The following is a 17564-nucleotide window of genomic DNA, read 5'->3' as shown; positions in this document are numbered from 1 at the left end:
TTTGAGATTCCATAAAGTCTTATTCAGCCACATTATTCCCTGTTTCAGCTGCACAGCTAGATGCATTTCACTCAGAAGCAGTGGGTGTCTCCCTTCTGTTGAAGCTACAAGTACTGTATGCAGTGACCTCACTTCTCTTACCTCCCATTATGTTTGTTTACTTCTAGGGAACTCTGAAATCTGATAAAGAGGGACAACCTAAACTTACAGACAGGCAAGACGTTCCTATAATCTTTAGATGCAGTATACAAGCAGTTCTTTTATCACGGTCAGGTTGTCCCATCTCAGACATTGGGGGCATATCGCTAGGCTATGTCCCTAATGTCTAACAGGTCAGGGTCCCATACTCTGCTATTTTCGGCGCTCCCATAGGAAGGAGGGAGGGTGGGGGACGCATGTGTGGTGCACACTCCGGGACTTTGTGGGCTCCGTCCACTCCTAAGTATAGGTGCGTGTCTCAGAGGTGGGACCCGCACTTATTACACACTGGGGACATATCCTAGCGATATGCCCCCAATGTCTGAGATGGGACAATCCCTTTAAAGCTGTGGGTAAAACCTACAGCATATATTGATCTGCAGCACATTGTAAACCTGCAGTGCAGTCAGTTTACTGGTTTGCTGGTATTGTCAAGTCTGTGGACTTCCCGCACCCAATTCTGCTTCAGAGCATCCGCGGCATTTACTCCATGTGTGGCCGTTCAGCTGGTATTGTGTTCAAGAAGAGGCGTACAAATCCATATATTGTTCCCTCTAATTAAGTGGGAGTTTTATGGCTATGCGAAGAGAACCAGGAGATTTGGAGCTCTAAAACTGAAAATAAGAGCTCCAGCTACTAAAAAGATTGTTGAGAAAATTTGTGCTTATTTATGTAATTATATGTACTGCTTAGACCTTTAATGTCCAAAATCATGTCATATTATAAAAAGTGACTCGCCATCCTAAACCAGCAGTGCTAAGAGCACCACCCTAGTGCACCGTAGATATTAAGGCTGACCCTTTACTGCCCTAGACCACCAGAGAGCTTGGGCATTATCTCCTATCTATATTACTTTAGACCATTAAAGGGGTTTAACATTTGATGACCTATCTCTAGCATCATATCGGTGAGGTCCAACATCCCACACCCCTCCTGATCAGCTGTATGAGAGTAGCTGCTGCACCAAAAATACACAGATCCATCCATGGTGTGTAGATGGAAGCCGATTACTGCAGTTACCGGTTCCGTCAGCTACGTAGTGGACAATGATGTCTAGTTCCAGTGCCAGAGTTAGTCCCAAAAAGCTGATAGACAGTGGTGTGGTGTGTCAGACCCTCACTGATCTGATATTGATGACCTACCACAGGAATAGTGGCTATTTTCAGCAGTCCTATAGAAATGGAGGACGACCGTGCATGCATGGTCCAATCTCCTTCACTTTGCGTGCTCCATTCTATAGACAGGTGTGTGTGTCCGAGAAAAGGGACTGCACCTATCAGCCATTGGTGGCATATTCTAGCAATATACAACCAATGCTTGAGATGACAACCCCTTTAAGACTATTTATACGTTTTCAAAGGGAACGGTAATGCTGTTCACATATTACCTATATAAAAATTGTGCTGCTTTTGGCACCAACGAACGTGGAAACCTCTCTATCAAAATGTTGCATTCGTACATTTTAGAACACAAAATAGCAGTATAAATCTGACATGGTACGATATGCTAAAATTTCACAACAAATCAATGTACAGTTTTGAAATTTGGGGTCGGTGTCTATCCACACAATTACCTTTTTACTATATAATGTGATACACTAGAATATGAAATGAAATGGATGAAAAGTCAAGCAGGGAAAATGCCGATACAGCAAAAACATAAAAAATATCAGCACAGAGATAAATGAAAGCTATAATAAAATGCTTTACAAAGAATAGAATCTAATTAACTATATCAACACATAATGATCTCACTGTAAATGGAATAAATAAGAAATCAAGTTTAGATTTTATTAATGGATGTCTAATAGATATACAGAATGACATCTAAACACTTTTTCAACTTCGGCAAAGATTCTGACACTAGAGAATTTACATCTCCTACGCGGTATCCATTGTTATAGGAGAGTATTATCATTTCAATGCTGCCCTCTTTCCAATCTGCATGATTAAAGGAGATTCGGCCATGCAGTACAAGGGACATACTGGTGGGAAAGCACTTGCTGAATGCCAAAATGAATGCATGCCTAAAGACTATAGCAGCTGCTCAATCAAGCAAAAGAAACAAAAAAGTGAACATAAATAATTCAAACCCAATATCTTGCCTCTTATCAACACACTGATATCCCACTAACTTACCACATACTATACAGCATCTAGCACAGCTATACAAGTAGCATATTGTAGCACAGTAAATATTGTGCTGTATGAAGCCAAACAACATGTAAAATGACTAACAACTAAAAATTCTTGTGTTTCCACACTAATACATTCAAGATTGCTGGCTCGATTATATGCTATTATATACACCAAGGTTCACTGTGTAACGGCAATAGTACTAGAATCGAGCGCATGTGGAGCAGTTAATTACCTGCTCTGTTTTAGCATGCCCGGTTCCTCTGTCCCACAAGCGCTATTATCTGGTGAAACAACCAAAAACGGTCACATGCTAAGTCTCCAGTTCCACTCACCAAGCTGGAAGCCCCCGCTGGCAGCTTGATCATTCGGGTGGAAGCCCACAGGTGTCTCAACAGACTTCTATGTGATGTCACGCTCTTTGGGCGGATGCTTGCGGGGTACGAAGCTCCTTTTTCAACGCGCTTTGGAATTCACCGATTATTTTGTCAGGGATGGAGCTTTTACAGAAGCTCAGCACTTCCCTGGACACCTGCATGCTCTATATTGGATTCGCATACGGCTAATCTCTTAGATAAACTCAATGATGTGAATATTCAAACATAATGACATTAATCTCTTCACAATACGAGGTTAATCTTTTCTATATGTTTCACCTCCTATGCTTTACCTTACCTAGGTCTGTCTCAATAATGCCACTCCTCTTAAAAAGCAAAGAGCTCGATTTTCTTAGGGTTCTATACTGTCCAAATGACAGATTCATTTACTCTTTGATGTCACAAACCAGCAGGTGTGAACCCACGGTGCCACGTGACAAACCTCCTCTAAGGGCATTGTCTAAGTAAACCCTTCGTTCATCGCAGTACTCCTGATGGTGGGAATAGACTTTCCCCGAGGGGAACACCAGTTCCCTACCTCTTGAGGAGGATTGGCACATGAGGCAGCTGTTCCAGGTGGACCAGGGGGTACCAGTCCAAGGTACCAGAGGGACAGTTGTAGTCAGTAGGCCGAGTCATAGAGGCAAAGTCAAACAAGCAATGGGTCAGAGCAGGCGGCACAGGCATAGGTCAGGCAAACCGGTTTGGCAACAGGAGAGTCGAGGAAAAGCAGGCAAGGATCAAACAGGTAGCGGAGTCCAGAAACACAAGCACGAGTCAGGTATACAGGAACACAAGCAGAGATATCAGAAACCTTTGCAGGACACAAGGACCTTTGATGCTCAGGCACCTGGGAAGGGGGCGGGCCCACTAATATTGGTGCAGGATGGCTGGGATTGGTCACATGTGCAAAAACCCTTACATCACAAGAAGTGATGCGCGCCGTCCCTTACCGAGGTGCTACAGGAAACTGGCTAGAAGGCATGCTGTGTCTAGGGCAGAAAGAAAACTGTGGTGCGGATTCCAAAAGGTAGAGCATCTGCAAGCACAGAGTCCAGGACCGGAGCAGTGCATGGAGAGACACAGGCAGCAGATCACAGATGCTTCCTGCCCTGAAAAGCAGCTGGACGCGGGCAATGACGGAGGCGACCAGGGAGGGCAGTGTTCGTTACATTTGTGTGTCACATACGTTTAATATAATCTTCCCTGCCTTTATCTGGTTGTACTTTTTCAATTCCTCCAAAACTTGAGCCCATGAACAGACTTCCATGTTTTTCTTTATGACGGTGTTCTGTTAATATTGTAGGGACATTTAATATATTGCCCCCTTTAATTCACGCACTGTGCCAACTGTGTATTGTACTGACTTGTCGTGGATATTAACGTATGGTGTCTGTATGCTGGAAGTTGGTGTCATGTCCCAGGTGTGTTACTGTCAGCTGTCTACTGTCATAATTCATGTCTTTGATGAGCTGCTGTGATACTGAAATTTCCCTCGGGATCAATAAAGTGTATCATATTGAATTTAACTGAATTATTGAGGATACCAATACAGTATAATGAACATGAGGGGCGTTTTTAGGAGAACTATTAGGCGCCATTGGAATATACTTAAACAGGATAAAAAACTGGAGAATTAGTCAAAATATCCCAGTTTTGTATTCAGAAAAACCCACAATTTAGATAACCTGATGGCCCCCACCGCACAACTGGATAAGGGGGATATACGTAAAATCCCTAAAAAAATTAGAGCAGGCTTTTTTCTATGTACAGGTGAAACTCGAAAAATTTGAATGTCGTGCAAAAGTCCATTTATTTCAGTAATGCAAATTAAAAGGAATTGCATTAATTCAGCTTAAAATTAGAATTTTGTGAAAAGGTTCAATATTCTAGGCTCAAATTGTCAAACTCTAGTCTAATTAATCCATACCCCCTGAGCAAAGGGTACCTGAGATTGTGACTTTGGGGTTTCATAAGCTGTAAGCCATAATCATCCAAATTATAACAAATAAAGGCTTGAAATATCTCGCTTTGCATGTAATGAGTCTATCTCATATGTTAGTTTCACCTTTTAAGTTGCATTACTGAAATAAATGAACTTTGCACGATATTCTAATTTTTTCGAGTTTCACCTGTATAACTTGTAGAGCCTGTTGCACTGTGGCCTCTTTAAGTCCTATTGATTGTACAGAAAATCACGATACAACCAGCCTTGCCCAAACAGGTTCTGGCATCAAAGTAGGCAGAAGGACATATTTCACTGATGTGAATAAGTAACTGGTGTTTTTAAAGGGTAACTGTCATATTTTTATTTTATTTGCTAGTTTATTAGAGCTAGGCATGTATACCTGAGTTAGTCTGTCAATGATTGGCAAAAGATCTGTAATTACCTTATAATAACCGCTTTCATTAATGTCCTCTGTCCCTTTCCACTGCTCCCACAGAGGGGCGGTCTTCCACACTGCATGGCTGCATTAGGCTTCAGAGTGAGGAGGCGTGTCTCTTAGTAATTAAATCTGATTGGCTGGCAGGGAGCTGCTGGCTACAGCAAGTGTGTATGGGAAGTGAGGGAAAGCAGTTTTGGCCTCAGAGAACTTGCAGAGGAGACATCTTGAGAAGGTCCTCATATTGTAAATGTTTAAACAGCCTTAACTAAGAGGAAAAACTCAAGGAAAACAGTGGAATTTGAAGAAACTAAAGATTGCTTTATGCATAATGCTGCTGCAGCAGTAACGTGCTAAAAATTTTTTTTTTTTTTTTTATATAAAAACATGACCGTTACCCTTTAAGAACCTGTTTGGGCCAGGCTAAAACTGAACTGCATTTGATGTGGGGCACCACCCTCTCTATGTTGGCAGTGCGAGATCAGTGTCCCGAATTCATTTAACCCTTTAAAAACACCAGTTACTTACTCAAAAATCGGAAAAAGTGCCCGTCTGCCCACTTTGATGCCAGTTCTTGTATCTTGAACCTGTTCGGGACAGGCTGAACTAAACTGCATATGAAACAGGGTAACATCCTCTGCATGTTGCCAGTGCCAGATCTGTGGCCTGAATTATTTTAACCCTTTAAAATCACAAGTTTCTTATTCAAATCAGTACGTGTCCGTCTGCCTTCCATGATGGCAGTCGTCATGGCCAGAACCTGTTCGGGCCAGGTGAACTCAACTGCATATGATACGGGTAACACCCTCTGTATGCTGGCTGTGCAAGATCAGTGGCCTGAATTCATTTAACCCTTTAAATCACACTCTTTTGTGCTCACGTGGATGCTCATTTGTGTGCCAGTCCTTTCTGTTTTCATGCTGCTGTCAACTGATTTTACTTCAGGGCAACTCACTATAACTTATTTTATTACTGGCAAAAGGTTCTTTTCATAATGTATTAAGGAAATCAAAAACGAGTAAGAAACCAACTTCAGCTCAGCCTCTTATGTATGTCTGGATTGTGATTTAGAGGGGCGGTATTCTTAAGACAGACCCCAGACCCAAGTAAGGTAAAGGATAGGAGGCAGAACACATAGAAAAGACTGACATCCTATTGTGACGACCTTACATTCACATAATTGAGGTTATCTATAAGATTTGCCATATGCAATTTCATTATAGAGCATGTAGGTGTCCAGGAAAGTGCATATATATATATAATATATAATATATATAGTAAAAAGGAACAGCCTCTACTCCGACAAAGGAATCTGTGAATTCCAAAAGGAATTTGTACCTCACAAGCATTCATCCAAAGAGTGTGACATCACATCTGTCTAGATACCTGTGGGCTTCCACCCCAACTATCTAGCCGCCGGCCGGGGCTTCCCGCTTGGTGTAAAGTCCTTTTAGCTGTAACAGTGGTTTTATGCATATGGTGTAAAGGCTAAGGCAGGTAGCTCTTATTTGTACTCAACAGCAGCGCCGTAGGGAAATAGCTATAAAACTGTAATTTTATAACATTTAAAAATGACTGATCAGATGGGAAATTGAACAGAAAACAGATGCTATCTCAGACTGAGAAATAACTAATTGAGCTCTGCTACTTCTGAATGTTACGGACATGAGCCAACACTGCAGGCAGGTAAAATTATTGGGGAATGTCTCAAAGTGGGTTATAAAACAATTAAAGAAGCCATACAGACCCTTACCGATCCACTGCTGCTCCTGTTATGATGGGTCCCAGCAATTGCCAGGAAATGCCTGCTAGCAAATAACTGGCAGAGGCGGATCACCACTGCTGCTGGTGATTGGCTGAGCAGGCATCTTCATGTATTTCCTGTGGTTTCAGATAGAAACAGGAAGAGCAAACCCCAGGGACCCATAAGTGTCGGAACAGAGGGGGTTATAGCTTTTCTTTTATTTTTTATTCTACTCGGAGGCCTTTGTTAATGCCCATACATAATAATGAGACCTCAAAGTGCCCAATGGGGCGTAAATAACAGTTACAGGAGCCCAAGCCCCGCTACTTCAAGAGCTCAAGCCTGCCTTTTAACTCTATCCCAGTACCTCCCCTTTCGCCATCTAGTCCTCGCCCTCCTCTGTGACTTCACGATCAGCATAGAACTTCTCCTGCCTGGTCACTGAAGTCACAGGGCTGGGTGCATGCGCAGTAAGTACAGCGAGACCAATATCAACTGCAGGGAAGTCAATGATCAAGTGTAGACAGTTTCCTGTTCCATGTTTGTCTGAGCAGAATGCTATATATTTTTGTAGGAAAAGATTCAGTAAAACCAGTAGTTTATACATTTAAAATATTTGCTTTTTACACCTCCTCTGAAACAGCATCGGTACAGGAGGGAGGGGTTATCAGTGATTGACAGCACTGCGTGTATAAGTGTGCATAAGAGATAGCTGTCAGTCACTGGTAATCCCTCCCTCCTGTACCGATAGCTCTTCACAGGGCTGCAGATACAAATGTAAAAATTACAAGTTTTACTGAATCTTTACTGTATATTAACCTGCTCAGTTCCTCCTGCTCTAACATGCGGCCTGCAGATTGCACTGCATTTTTTGGTGACAGGTTCCCTTTAAGGGTCGGGTTTCTTTAAACTTTTTTGTGCAGTTCCCGAGCCCTGTTCTGCCTTAATTGCAGTGATGCTGCAGGTACAGTGAAGCATTACATGAGGGCCAATTGAATTGAGGGCCAATTGGGTCATCTATGTCATGGATGGATGCCAGTGGCTGCCTTCAGTGACAGACACTATGAGAAGCAATATTTAAATTCTAACTTTTAGATGAGAAAGCCAGATCCCTGGCCGAGCAGCCTCTGACGTGGCATATCAACAGTATATTACAAACCCGCTGAGAGTTGTGCCTCCAGCGCAACCTAGCCAGGTGAGTACCTGACATCTTGGCACTCCTCCACTTGCCGCACGGTACTCTGCCTTCTCCTCCTTCTCAATTCTGAGAGTGAGAGAGAGGAGAGAGATATATAGAGAGAGAGGAGAGAGAGAGATATATATATATATATAGAGAGAGAGAGGAGAGAGAGATATATATATATATATAGAGAGAGAGGAGAGAGAGAGAGAGAGAGAGAGAGAGAGAGATAGAGAGATATAGAGAGAGAGAAGAAAGAGAGAAGAAAGAGAAGAAAGAGAGAGAGAGAGAAGAAAGAGAGAGAGAGAGAAGAAAGAGAGAGAGAGAGAAGAAAGAGAGAGAGAGAGAAGAAAGAGAGAGAGAGAGAGAGAAGAAAGAGAGAGAGAGAGAGAGAAGAAAGAGAGAAGAAAGAGAGAAGAAAGAGAGAAGAAAGAGAGAGAGAAGAAAGAGAGAGAGAAGAAAGAGAGAGAGAAGAAAGAGAGAGAGAAGAAAGAGAGAGAGAAGAAAGAGAGAGAGAAGAAAGAGAGAGAGAAGAAAGAGAGAGAGAAGAAAGAGAGAGAGAAGAAAGAGAGAGAGAAGAAAGAGAGAGAGAAGAAAGAGAGAGAGAAGAAAGAGAGAGAGAGAGAGAGAGAGAGAGAGAGGAGAGAGAAGAAAGAGAGAGAGAGAGAAGAGAGAACACCAATCGGCAGATCCCCTCTATTAGAGCATATGGAACTGCAAAAAGAATTGACTAAAGTTTAGCCCTTTTTACTGTAATATAAATACTCTTCATTTAAATCCAATGGCTGGTTTTTGTCTTAAAACAGTGCTGCCCTGTCCACAGGTTGTAAGTGGTATTACAGCTTATCCCCATTCACTTCACGGGAACCAAGTTGCAATACCAGACACAAGCCAAGGACGGGGGTGGCACCATTTAAAAAAAATAAAAAAATAAAAATAGTATAAAAATAAAATAAGCCATGCTTTTGTAATCCTGTAGAACCCTTCAGCTTTTATCCACCACATCAAGCCGAGCCATGTAAGAAGGAGCTCATTATAATTTATGTATTGGTTATTGAGTAAATCGGGTTTCAAGACCCAATGGAAATTGAGATGACTATTCTGAAGGACAGGGATATGCAGCTGGAACGTGTTGAACCATGGTAGGTATGAATAGCACCTTCCTCATTAATTAGCATTCTTGTTAGTATTTTAAGAACATATATTTATATATAATAGCAGAAGACTATTATTTTTAATTTAAAATTATTTTACATTTTTATTCATTTAGGGTCCATTCACACGAGTCTGCATCCGTTCCGCAAAATGGTGCGGATCCATTCATTCCAACGGGGCTGCCAAAGATGCAGACAGCACACCGTGTGCTGTCCGCATCCATAGTTCCGTTCCGCAGCCCCCCAACAAAGATAGAGCATGTCCTACTATTGTCTGCAATTGCGGACAAGAATAGGCATTTCTATTATAGGGCTGGCCGTGTGCGTTCCACATGGCCAGCACCCGTGTTTTGCGGATTTGCAATTTACAGACCACAGAACACTTACTGCTGTGTGAATGTACCCCAACACTGGATAAATGAGGATAAGGTGACGTCACGGACGCCTCCTCTGAAGCCTTTCAGGAGTACAACCCTTTACAGCCTGAAGTAAGTAGGACCAGGGAACGTATGACCAGACTTTATGCAATGTACTGCACTTTGCCGGAGTCTTCTTATAGACTGATCACATTTACTATCTGAAAGCGAGATCACTATTGCGATTTGACATCAGAAATACATCTCCCTGGAGACCAAACCTCCCAAGACTTTGCTTTAAAAGTGACCAGATGACTGTGGCATTGCCATAGAAACTGCATGTCTACTCTTCATGTTAAGAGACTTGTGGCCTTGGCGCTCCAAAGTAGCTATTCTTATACATTTCTGCAGAATTGAGCCATCCTATCCTTACGTCCTATGTACAGATATCTACGTGACATCCACACAGACGTAGCAGATATCAAACCTGTGATTGCCCTTGTACTTACCCATTCACATGGGGACATCATATTGGTCACATTTACATATATCCAATAATACAAGCCTTCTTGATCATTTGGAGCAAATGCGTTCTGCTCCCTCTCCCCTCTCACAGATACAACCTGCAGCTACATACCCCCTCCTATTTACAATACTAGTCTAATGGTGCATTTATACTGCCTCATTTTTGGGCAGATTGTCAGGAATGAACACTTGTTTCTGACAATCTGCCCATGTAAAGGTTGCGCAGATAACCATGAAATACTCATTCATCGGGTGTAATGATCTTTGGTGCGAAAACTTCAATCATCATTTTCGACACAATGATTTTGTATGGGGACACACAATAGCTGTAGCCGTCGCTCGTGCCCCTACAGTGGAGGAGATTGCCGCATGTAAACGCAGCTCTTTATCTGCACTCACGAGCAGGCAATTGTCGAGAAGGAGCGCTTCCTCCCCGATAGTTGCCTGCTCGTCGGAGTGTAAATGCGCTTTAAATGGATTTTGTAAGTACAGAAAAAGCCTATGGACATTATCAGAGAGTCTGCAGGTAAAGAGAAGAGCACTAATAATTACTATAGATGGTTAGACTGGGTAAGGCGGTATAGTATTGCTATTAATATGGATATTGATACCATACATACCCTGATCTAACACTTCTTCCTCCTCTCGCTTAGGTTGCTTCTGTATATTTCTTGCTTCTGGTACCTTCATATCTTGTATAAAAAAAAACAAAAAAAAAAAAACGGAGCTTTATTCTTATGATACACAGTAGTGAAAAATATATCATTTAGCAGTGATGATATATTTGAAATTCTTACCATGGTGATGGCCATGCGCCATCATCACCATATCAGGGTTAACTGGCACAGGAATATTGGCTATTTCAGGGATGTCTTGAAATAGTTTTGAGTCCCCTGTCCGTACACATGTCATGTATGAACTGGCCCGGGCAGCATCCATGTAATACATAATGTACAGGTTGCACATTTCATCGCTTGACGTTCCTCTGTTACAAAAGAAGGATAAAGGTCAATGTCATACAACCCAATGTAACCAGTAAAACAACAAGAGTATCTGACCAGCCTCCGTTTATAAAAATAATGGTGATATATCACTGTCTATGAGTGGAAAAATACAATCCTTATTTACAGCAACCATTTCAATCAGGTGAAGGGGGGGCAATTGACAGTTTAAAGGGTTATCCAAGTTCTCAAACAGCCCCCCCATGTGCCGGGCCCCTCACAGGTAATATACTTACCCCGCTGTCGGGGATGAGGATGAGGCTCGTCCCTGTCCCCACCTGCCATTGGCTGCCCCCCCCCCCGGGTAAAGGAACCAGGAGCGGGGTAAGTATATTACCTGTGAGGAGCAAGGTATGGGGGGGGGGGGGGCTGTTTGAGAACTTGGATAACCCCTTTAAGGATATGGCCGAAAATTCAGTTTTCATGATGCAGCTTTGAAAAACTAAAAACAGGAGTGAATATAAAAAAGAAAAAAAGTTGTATCTGTATTTTATACTTTATTTGCTTTTATGATCCTCTCCTAAACATGTGGCCATATCCTTAAACAGTCACTTGCCCCCCTTTCCCCCCGGTTGCTGGTCGTACCTAAAAGAATTTTGATGTCCAGAAGCAGTTTGGTTAAAAGAGCACTCTGCAGAGAAATCAAATGCTATGCACCTGATATCACGATGGTGACACACTGGGGCCACATATTTTCCCTACAGGGGCCATTGTCAGCTATATGAATCCACCAGAGTGAGAGCATCCGTTTGCTGTAGCTCCCCAATCTGGATAACAGAGAAAGGTCCTGATGTCCATTTACTTAATGGGGCAAATGAACAGAAGTTGTCTTGACCAGTGTTGGACTGGGTAGTTTAAAAATAACTTTTCAAGGACTGAGGAGGCCTGACACCTTAAAGGTATGCTGATCCAAAAAATCCAGACTACAATCCTTTGGATATTTTAAGACACTTACACATCATCCATTTAAAAACTTCATAAACAGGCACACCATTCCAACCATATCCAGATATAGATGGTCTGTCACATAAATTTCACCAATATAACTACCATCAATGTCCATCAGAACATTGTAAAAGCATGATCACCATACCTTTTTGTCATCTGGGTCTTTAGTCCATGTCCAGGAAAAGCACTTTCAATCCTAAGAAAAACGGCTCCCATGTGCCCAGCTGGGGGCAGGCTTTCCTTTTCAAAGTGCCCAAGTCTGCCGTCCTTTTACACTGCCTGCTCCTCCGCTTCCTGCACTCTCCCCAGATGTCACTCTGACAGTGTAAGAGGCCTCGGGAGGTTAGGGAAGAAGCAGAAAGCGGGGAAGGGCGGCAGGCTTGGGCACTTTGAAAATGAAAGTCTGTCCAGCTGGGCTCATGGGAGCCATTTTTTATTAGAATTAAAAGTACTTTTCTTGGACATGGAATAAACATGACGATAATGCCTTTACAAAGTTCTGATGGACATTGATGGTAGTAATATTAGTTAAGTTACCCGACAGACTGCCTTTAAGGATGCCAATCGCCTGTAAATGGGCGTCTGACTACCTGGGTAAGATCAGTAATCATAAAGTGGAGAGCAACCATGGAAGGGCCTATATTCATCTGCAGGGCATTTCCTAAAGGTCTCTTTACATGGGACAACAGAGCAGTAGATTGTCGGGAAGGAAGAGTTTACATGCAGCGATCTCCTCCACAGTATGGGGCGGAATGATTGCTAATACCATCACTCTTCCCCATACCGACTCATTGTTTGCCGGCAGCAGAGCGTGTTTACACTGCCGGTAAACAATCATTTTTGTGTGCGCACTTACAATTCAATTACCCGACGAACATTTACACCGCCAGATAATCGCTAACGAGTGTTACCATGAAGACTCGTTAGCAATTATCTTTTGGATTCTTGGCCCATGAAAAGGGCCCTTTAGACAATACGTAGAAGTACGGCTAGGTCCCGCTATTTCCTGTATTCAGTATGGGAAACACACACATTCTGATACCATGAATATCAGGTCACATTATTTTGCAGGCATTTAAGTGGTTAACCTTCTCCACATCATATGCCATCACGTATTATAAAATAATATTTCAGCCACTATCGGTTACCTGCTAGCTCTAACCAACCATTCCCGTCCTGTGACAGTACTACTGTGTATTACGTGAGGCACGCGGGAACGACCAGACATCATATCACCGCAGCAAAGAATCCAGTATTATCTTCGAAAGAAAATATATTTCCTTGACAAAGCACATTAGTGGTCTTAAAATATATATATAAAAAAGTAGGAGGAATGTAGGGGGGGGGGGGGGGGGGGGGGAGGGTATTTTTCGCCGCCGTCTTTTCCAGTGCCGTCTAGCAGAATTCACTTATTTACCATAGCAACAGTAATGAGAGGCAGAAAGCACCAGGGCTACAAAAGAGGGAATTGGTTTCTTCCCTGCCATGAAAGCAGAGCCCCCGAGAGACCACATGAGTCAGTCGCCAACCTCTGCCCTTGCTACTGATGCTGTGAAAACGGCTCTGCCTCACTCTGCGGACGAGCAAGGCCTGTCACTTTAATTGCTTTCTCCCTAAACGAGCAGACCAAACACGCGGCGCTCAGGAGACGAGCTCCCGGCACAAACGTTTCAGACAACTATTCTAATGCCACTGATTTTCTTGCACGCTGGCAACACAATGTTTTTTTTTTGTTTTGTTTTTTACGCAAAATGCCAGACTTATGGGGAAAATAACAGAAGGGGAAGATCACGTTCACAAAGCCGGCGGAGATGGCAGACATGCCAGGATTCTCTCTCCCTGGGCTAAATGCAGGAAGGAGCGATGTCTGTTTGACACCATCATTCAATCACTGGCAATTTAGAATCAAACCCTACAGTAGTCACTGACCTTTAAGTCCAGTGCAAATGCCTGCTCCTGGGGGCCCGATGGCGGGAGAAGGCGATTCAGCTACAATGTAGTGTGAGGCATCACAATAAGATTATATATATATATATATATATATATATATATATATATATATATATATATATATATATATCAGATCATTTTTATTGAACATTTTTGAAATGTAGACAAACATTAGGGACAACAGCATCCCACAATAAATAGAGAAATTCATTGCAGTCTGTTCTTTACTCTTGGCTAATATGCAGTCAATTTGGCATATATGTAAATCAGGAAGGCTTTACAGCTCTCGAGGACCTACCATTCTAGAGATATTCACAAAAAAAAAAAAATCATAATCCACCTGTCACTAGTGTTGATCGCAAATATTCTAATCGCTAATTTTTATCGCGAATATCGGCACTTTGAGAATTTGCAAGGATGTAGAATATAGTGATATATATTTGTATTCTCGAATATTCTAGATTTCTTTTCATCAGTAACCTCCCTTCTTGCCTGTGGGCCAATCAGAAGGCTGCAATGTCTTTGGCAGAGCTTAGCAACATCCCTAGCAACCAATAGGAAAGTTGCCTATCCCTAGCTGTTCACCCTGTCGGATCCGTCCTGCCGCTATTTCGCCATGCCGCCGCTCCGTCCGCATTGACTATAATGGGGATGGGGGCGGAGCTCCGGCGCAGCACAACAGTGCACGGCGAAAGGCCACCGGACTAAAAGTACTGCATGTCTGACTTTTTAGTCCGGCGGCCCCTTGCCGTGCGGCGCCGGAGCTCTGTCCCTGTCCCCATTATAGTCAATGGTGACGGAGCGGCAGTCCGGCGGCACGGCGAAACAGCGGCAGGATGGATCCGACTGGGTGAACAGACTGTCGGATCCGTCCTGCCGCTAGTGTGAAAATAGCCTTAGGCCTCATGCACACGACCGTTTTTTTTTTACGGTCCGCAAAAACGGGGTCCGTAGGTCCGTGATCCGTGACCGTTTTTTCGTCCGTGGGTCTTCCTTGATTTTTGGAGGATCCACGGACATGAAAAAAAAAAAAGCCTGGCCGTGCGGAGCCAAACGGATCCGTCCTGAATTACAATGCAAGTCAATGGGGACGGATCCGTTTGACGTTGACACAATATGGTGCAATTTCAAACGGATCCGTCCCCATTGACTTTCAATGTAAAGTCTGGAGTCTCTTTTATACCATCGGATCGGAGTTTTCTCCAATCCGATGGTATATTTTAACTTGAAGCGTCCCCATCACCATGGGAACGCCTCTATGTTAGAATATACTGTCGGATATGAGTTACATAGTAAAAACTCATATCCGAAAGTATATTCTAACACAGAGGCGTTCCCATGGTGATGGGGACGCTTCTAGTTAGAATATACTACAAACTGTGTACATGACTGCCCCCTGCTGCCTGGCAGCACCCGATCTCTTACAGGGGGCCGTGATCAGCACAATTAACACCTGAAGGGGTTAATTGTGCGTATCATAGCCCCCAATAAGAGATCCGGCCCCCCTCCCTCTATTGCATTAATAACATTGGTGGCAGTGTGCGGCCTCCCTTTTCCCCCCCCCCCCGATCATTGGTGGCAGCAGAGTTCCGATCAGAGCCCCAGCGATTAAACTGGGACTCCGATCGGAAGTCTATGCCAGCCTCAGTGCCTCATCACATCTCCTGCCACAGTGCGCCGTGATTTGCCAGCCAAACTGCCACAACACACGTTTAATCACAGTGCCCGCTGACTACGCTAGCCACAGAGCACTATCATAAGTAGGGCCAGTTCACACCCCTTTTTCTCCCCCCCCCCCCCCCCCATCATTGGTGGCAGCGGAGTTCCGATCGGAGTCCCAGTTTAACCGCTGGGGCTCCGATCGGTAACCATGGCAACCCCAGAACGCTACTGCAGTCCTGGTTGCCATGGTTACTTAGCAATAGTAGAAGCATCATACTTACCTGCTGGCTGCTGCGATGTCTGTGTCCGGCCGGGAGCTCCTCCTACTGGTAAGTGACAGCAATGCGCCGCACAGACCTGTCACTTACCAGTAGCAGGAGCTCCTGGCCGGACACAGACATCGCAGCCTTGCAGGTAAGTATGATGCTTCTACTATTGCTAAGTAACCATGGCAACCAGGACTGCAGTAGCGTCCCGGTTGCCATGGTTACCGATCGGAGCCCCAGCGGTTAAACTGGGACTCCGATCGGAACTCCGCTGCCACCAATGATGGGGGGGGGGGGGGGGGGGAGAGAATAAGTGGTGTGAACTGTAAATTTGATGAGGAATCATGGCTGGTATAGTCAGGGGGCATTATGGCTTCTAATGTGTTGAGGCAGTGTGGCAGGCAAATCACAGCGCACTGTGGCAGGAGATGTGATGAGGCACTGAGGCTGGCATAGACTTCCGATCGGAGTCCCAGTTTAATTGCTGGGGCTCCGATCGGAACTCTGCTGCCACCAATGATCGGGGGGGGGGGGGGGGCCGCACACTGCCACCAATGTTATTAATGCAATAGAGGGAGGGGGGGCCGGGGGAGGCCGCACACTGGCCACCAATGATATTCAAACGCACACTGGCCACCAACTGATATTCAAACATTGACTTGAATGGGTCCGTGAACCGTTGTCAGTCAAAAAAATAGGACAGGTCATATTTTTTTGACGGACAGGATACACGGATCACGGTCTCGGCTGCAAAACGGTGCATTTTCTGATTTTTCCACGGACCCATTGAAAGTCAATGGGTCCGCGAAAAAAAAAACGCCACAACGGCCACGGATGCACACAACGGTCGTGTGCATGAGGCCTTAGATTGTGATATAGTGTAGCTGATGGGTTCCAGTGCAAGGTGTTGTGATAGGAATTACTGTTTCTCTGCTGTCCATACATACATGCGACAGACATAGTGCTGTGATGTGACAACAATACTTAGTGCAACAATCAGTAATATCTACTCAGATCTGATAAAATGTGAAGTTGCATATATTGCGCAGAAAATATGCGCATCATTAGTACTGATTTGTGCAATCATGAAAATAATGACTGGAGAACGCAAATTCAAAAATTTGCGAATTTATTGCGAATATTATGCGAAAAATTCGCAAAAACTAATATTGCCTATGCCGCTCATCACTATTTGTCACTTGACCACTATTAGCCAATAGAAGCTCAAAGGTCCTTATTTCTTAGCCTCATTGACAAACAACTTCACACCAGCGGTTTTTCTTCACTGCTATAGGGGCACACCGTGGATGTCACTGTTACGGGGGCACCGTGGATGTCACTGTTATGGGAGGGGTATCTGAGGATGACACTGTTATGGGGGGGGGGGGTATCTGAGGATGACACTTATGGGGGGGCACCGTGGATGACACAGTTATCGGGGGGGGGGGGGGGCACCGTGGATGTCACTGTTATGGGGGGGGGGCACTGTGGATGACACTTATGGGGGGCACTGTTATGGGGGGTGGCACTGTGGATGTCACTGTTATGGGGGGGGTACTGTGGATGTCACTGTTATGGGGGGCACTGTGGATGTCACTGTTATGGGGGGCACTGTGGATGTCACTGTTATGGGGGGCACTGTGGATGTCACTGCTATGGGGGGGGGGCACTGTGGATGTCACTG

At 44.1% G+C, this 17564-nt stretch overlaps 1 protein-coding gene across 4 annotated transcripts in view; it reads right to left on the bottom strand.

Annotated features, from left to right (window-relative positions):
- The window catches only part of PAM (peptidylglycine alpha-amidating monooxygenase), a 190600-nt gene that overhangs the window by 48420 nt on the left and 124616 nt on the right, over positions 1-17564 (bottom strand). For all 4 annotated transcript variants that reach the window (XM_040421586.1, XM_040421587.1, XM_040421588.1 and 1 more), the window contains exons 13-14: positions 10851-11038; positions 10674-10745 (exon numbers count right to left, since the gene is read on the bottom strand). In XM_040421586.1, the coding sequence (XP_040277520.1) occupies positions 10674-10745; positions 10851-11038 (260 nt within the window). The remainder of the gene's footprint in view (positions 1-10673; positions 10746-10850; positions 11039-17564) is intronic.

The sequence above is a fragment of the Bufo bufo genome, chromosome 2 (assembly GCF_905171765.1).
Source record: "Bufo bufo chromosome 2, aBufBuf1.1, whole genome shotgun sequence".
NCBI classification, from domain to species: Eukaryota; Metazoa; Chordata; class Amphibia; order Anura; family Bufonidae; genus Bufo; species Bufo bufo.
The sequence above is the reverse complement of the archived record's forward strand: the minus strand, read 5'-3'. Positions and strand labels throughout refer to the sequence as shown.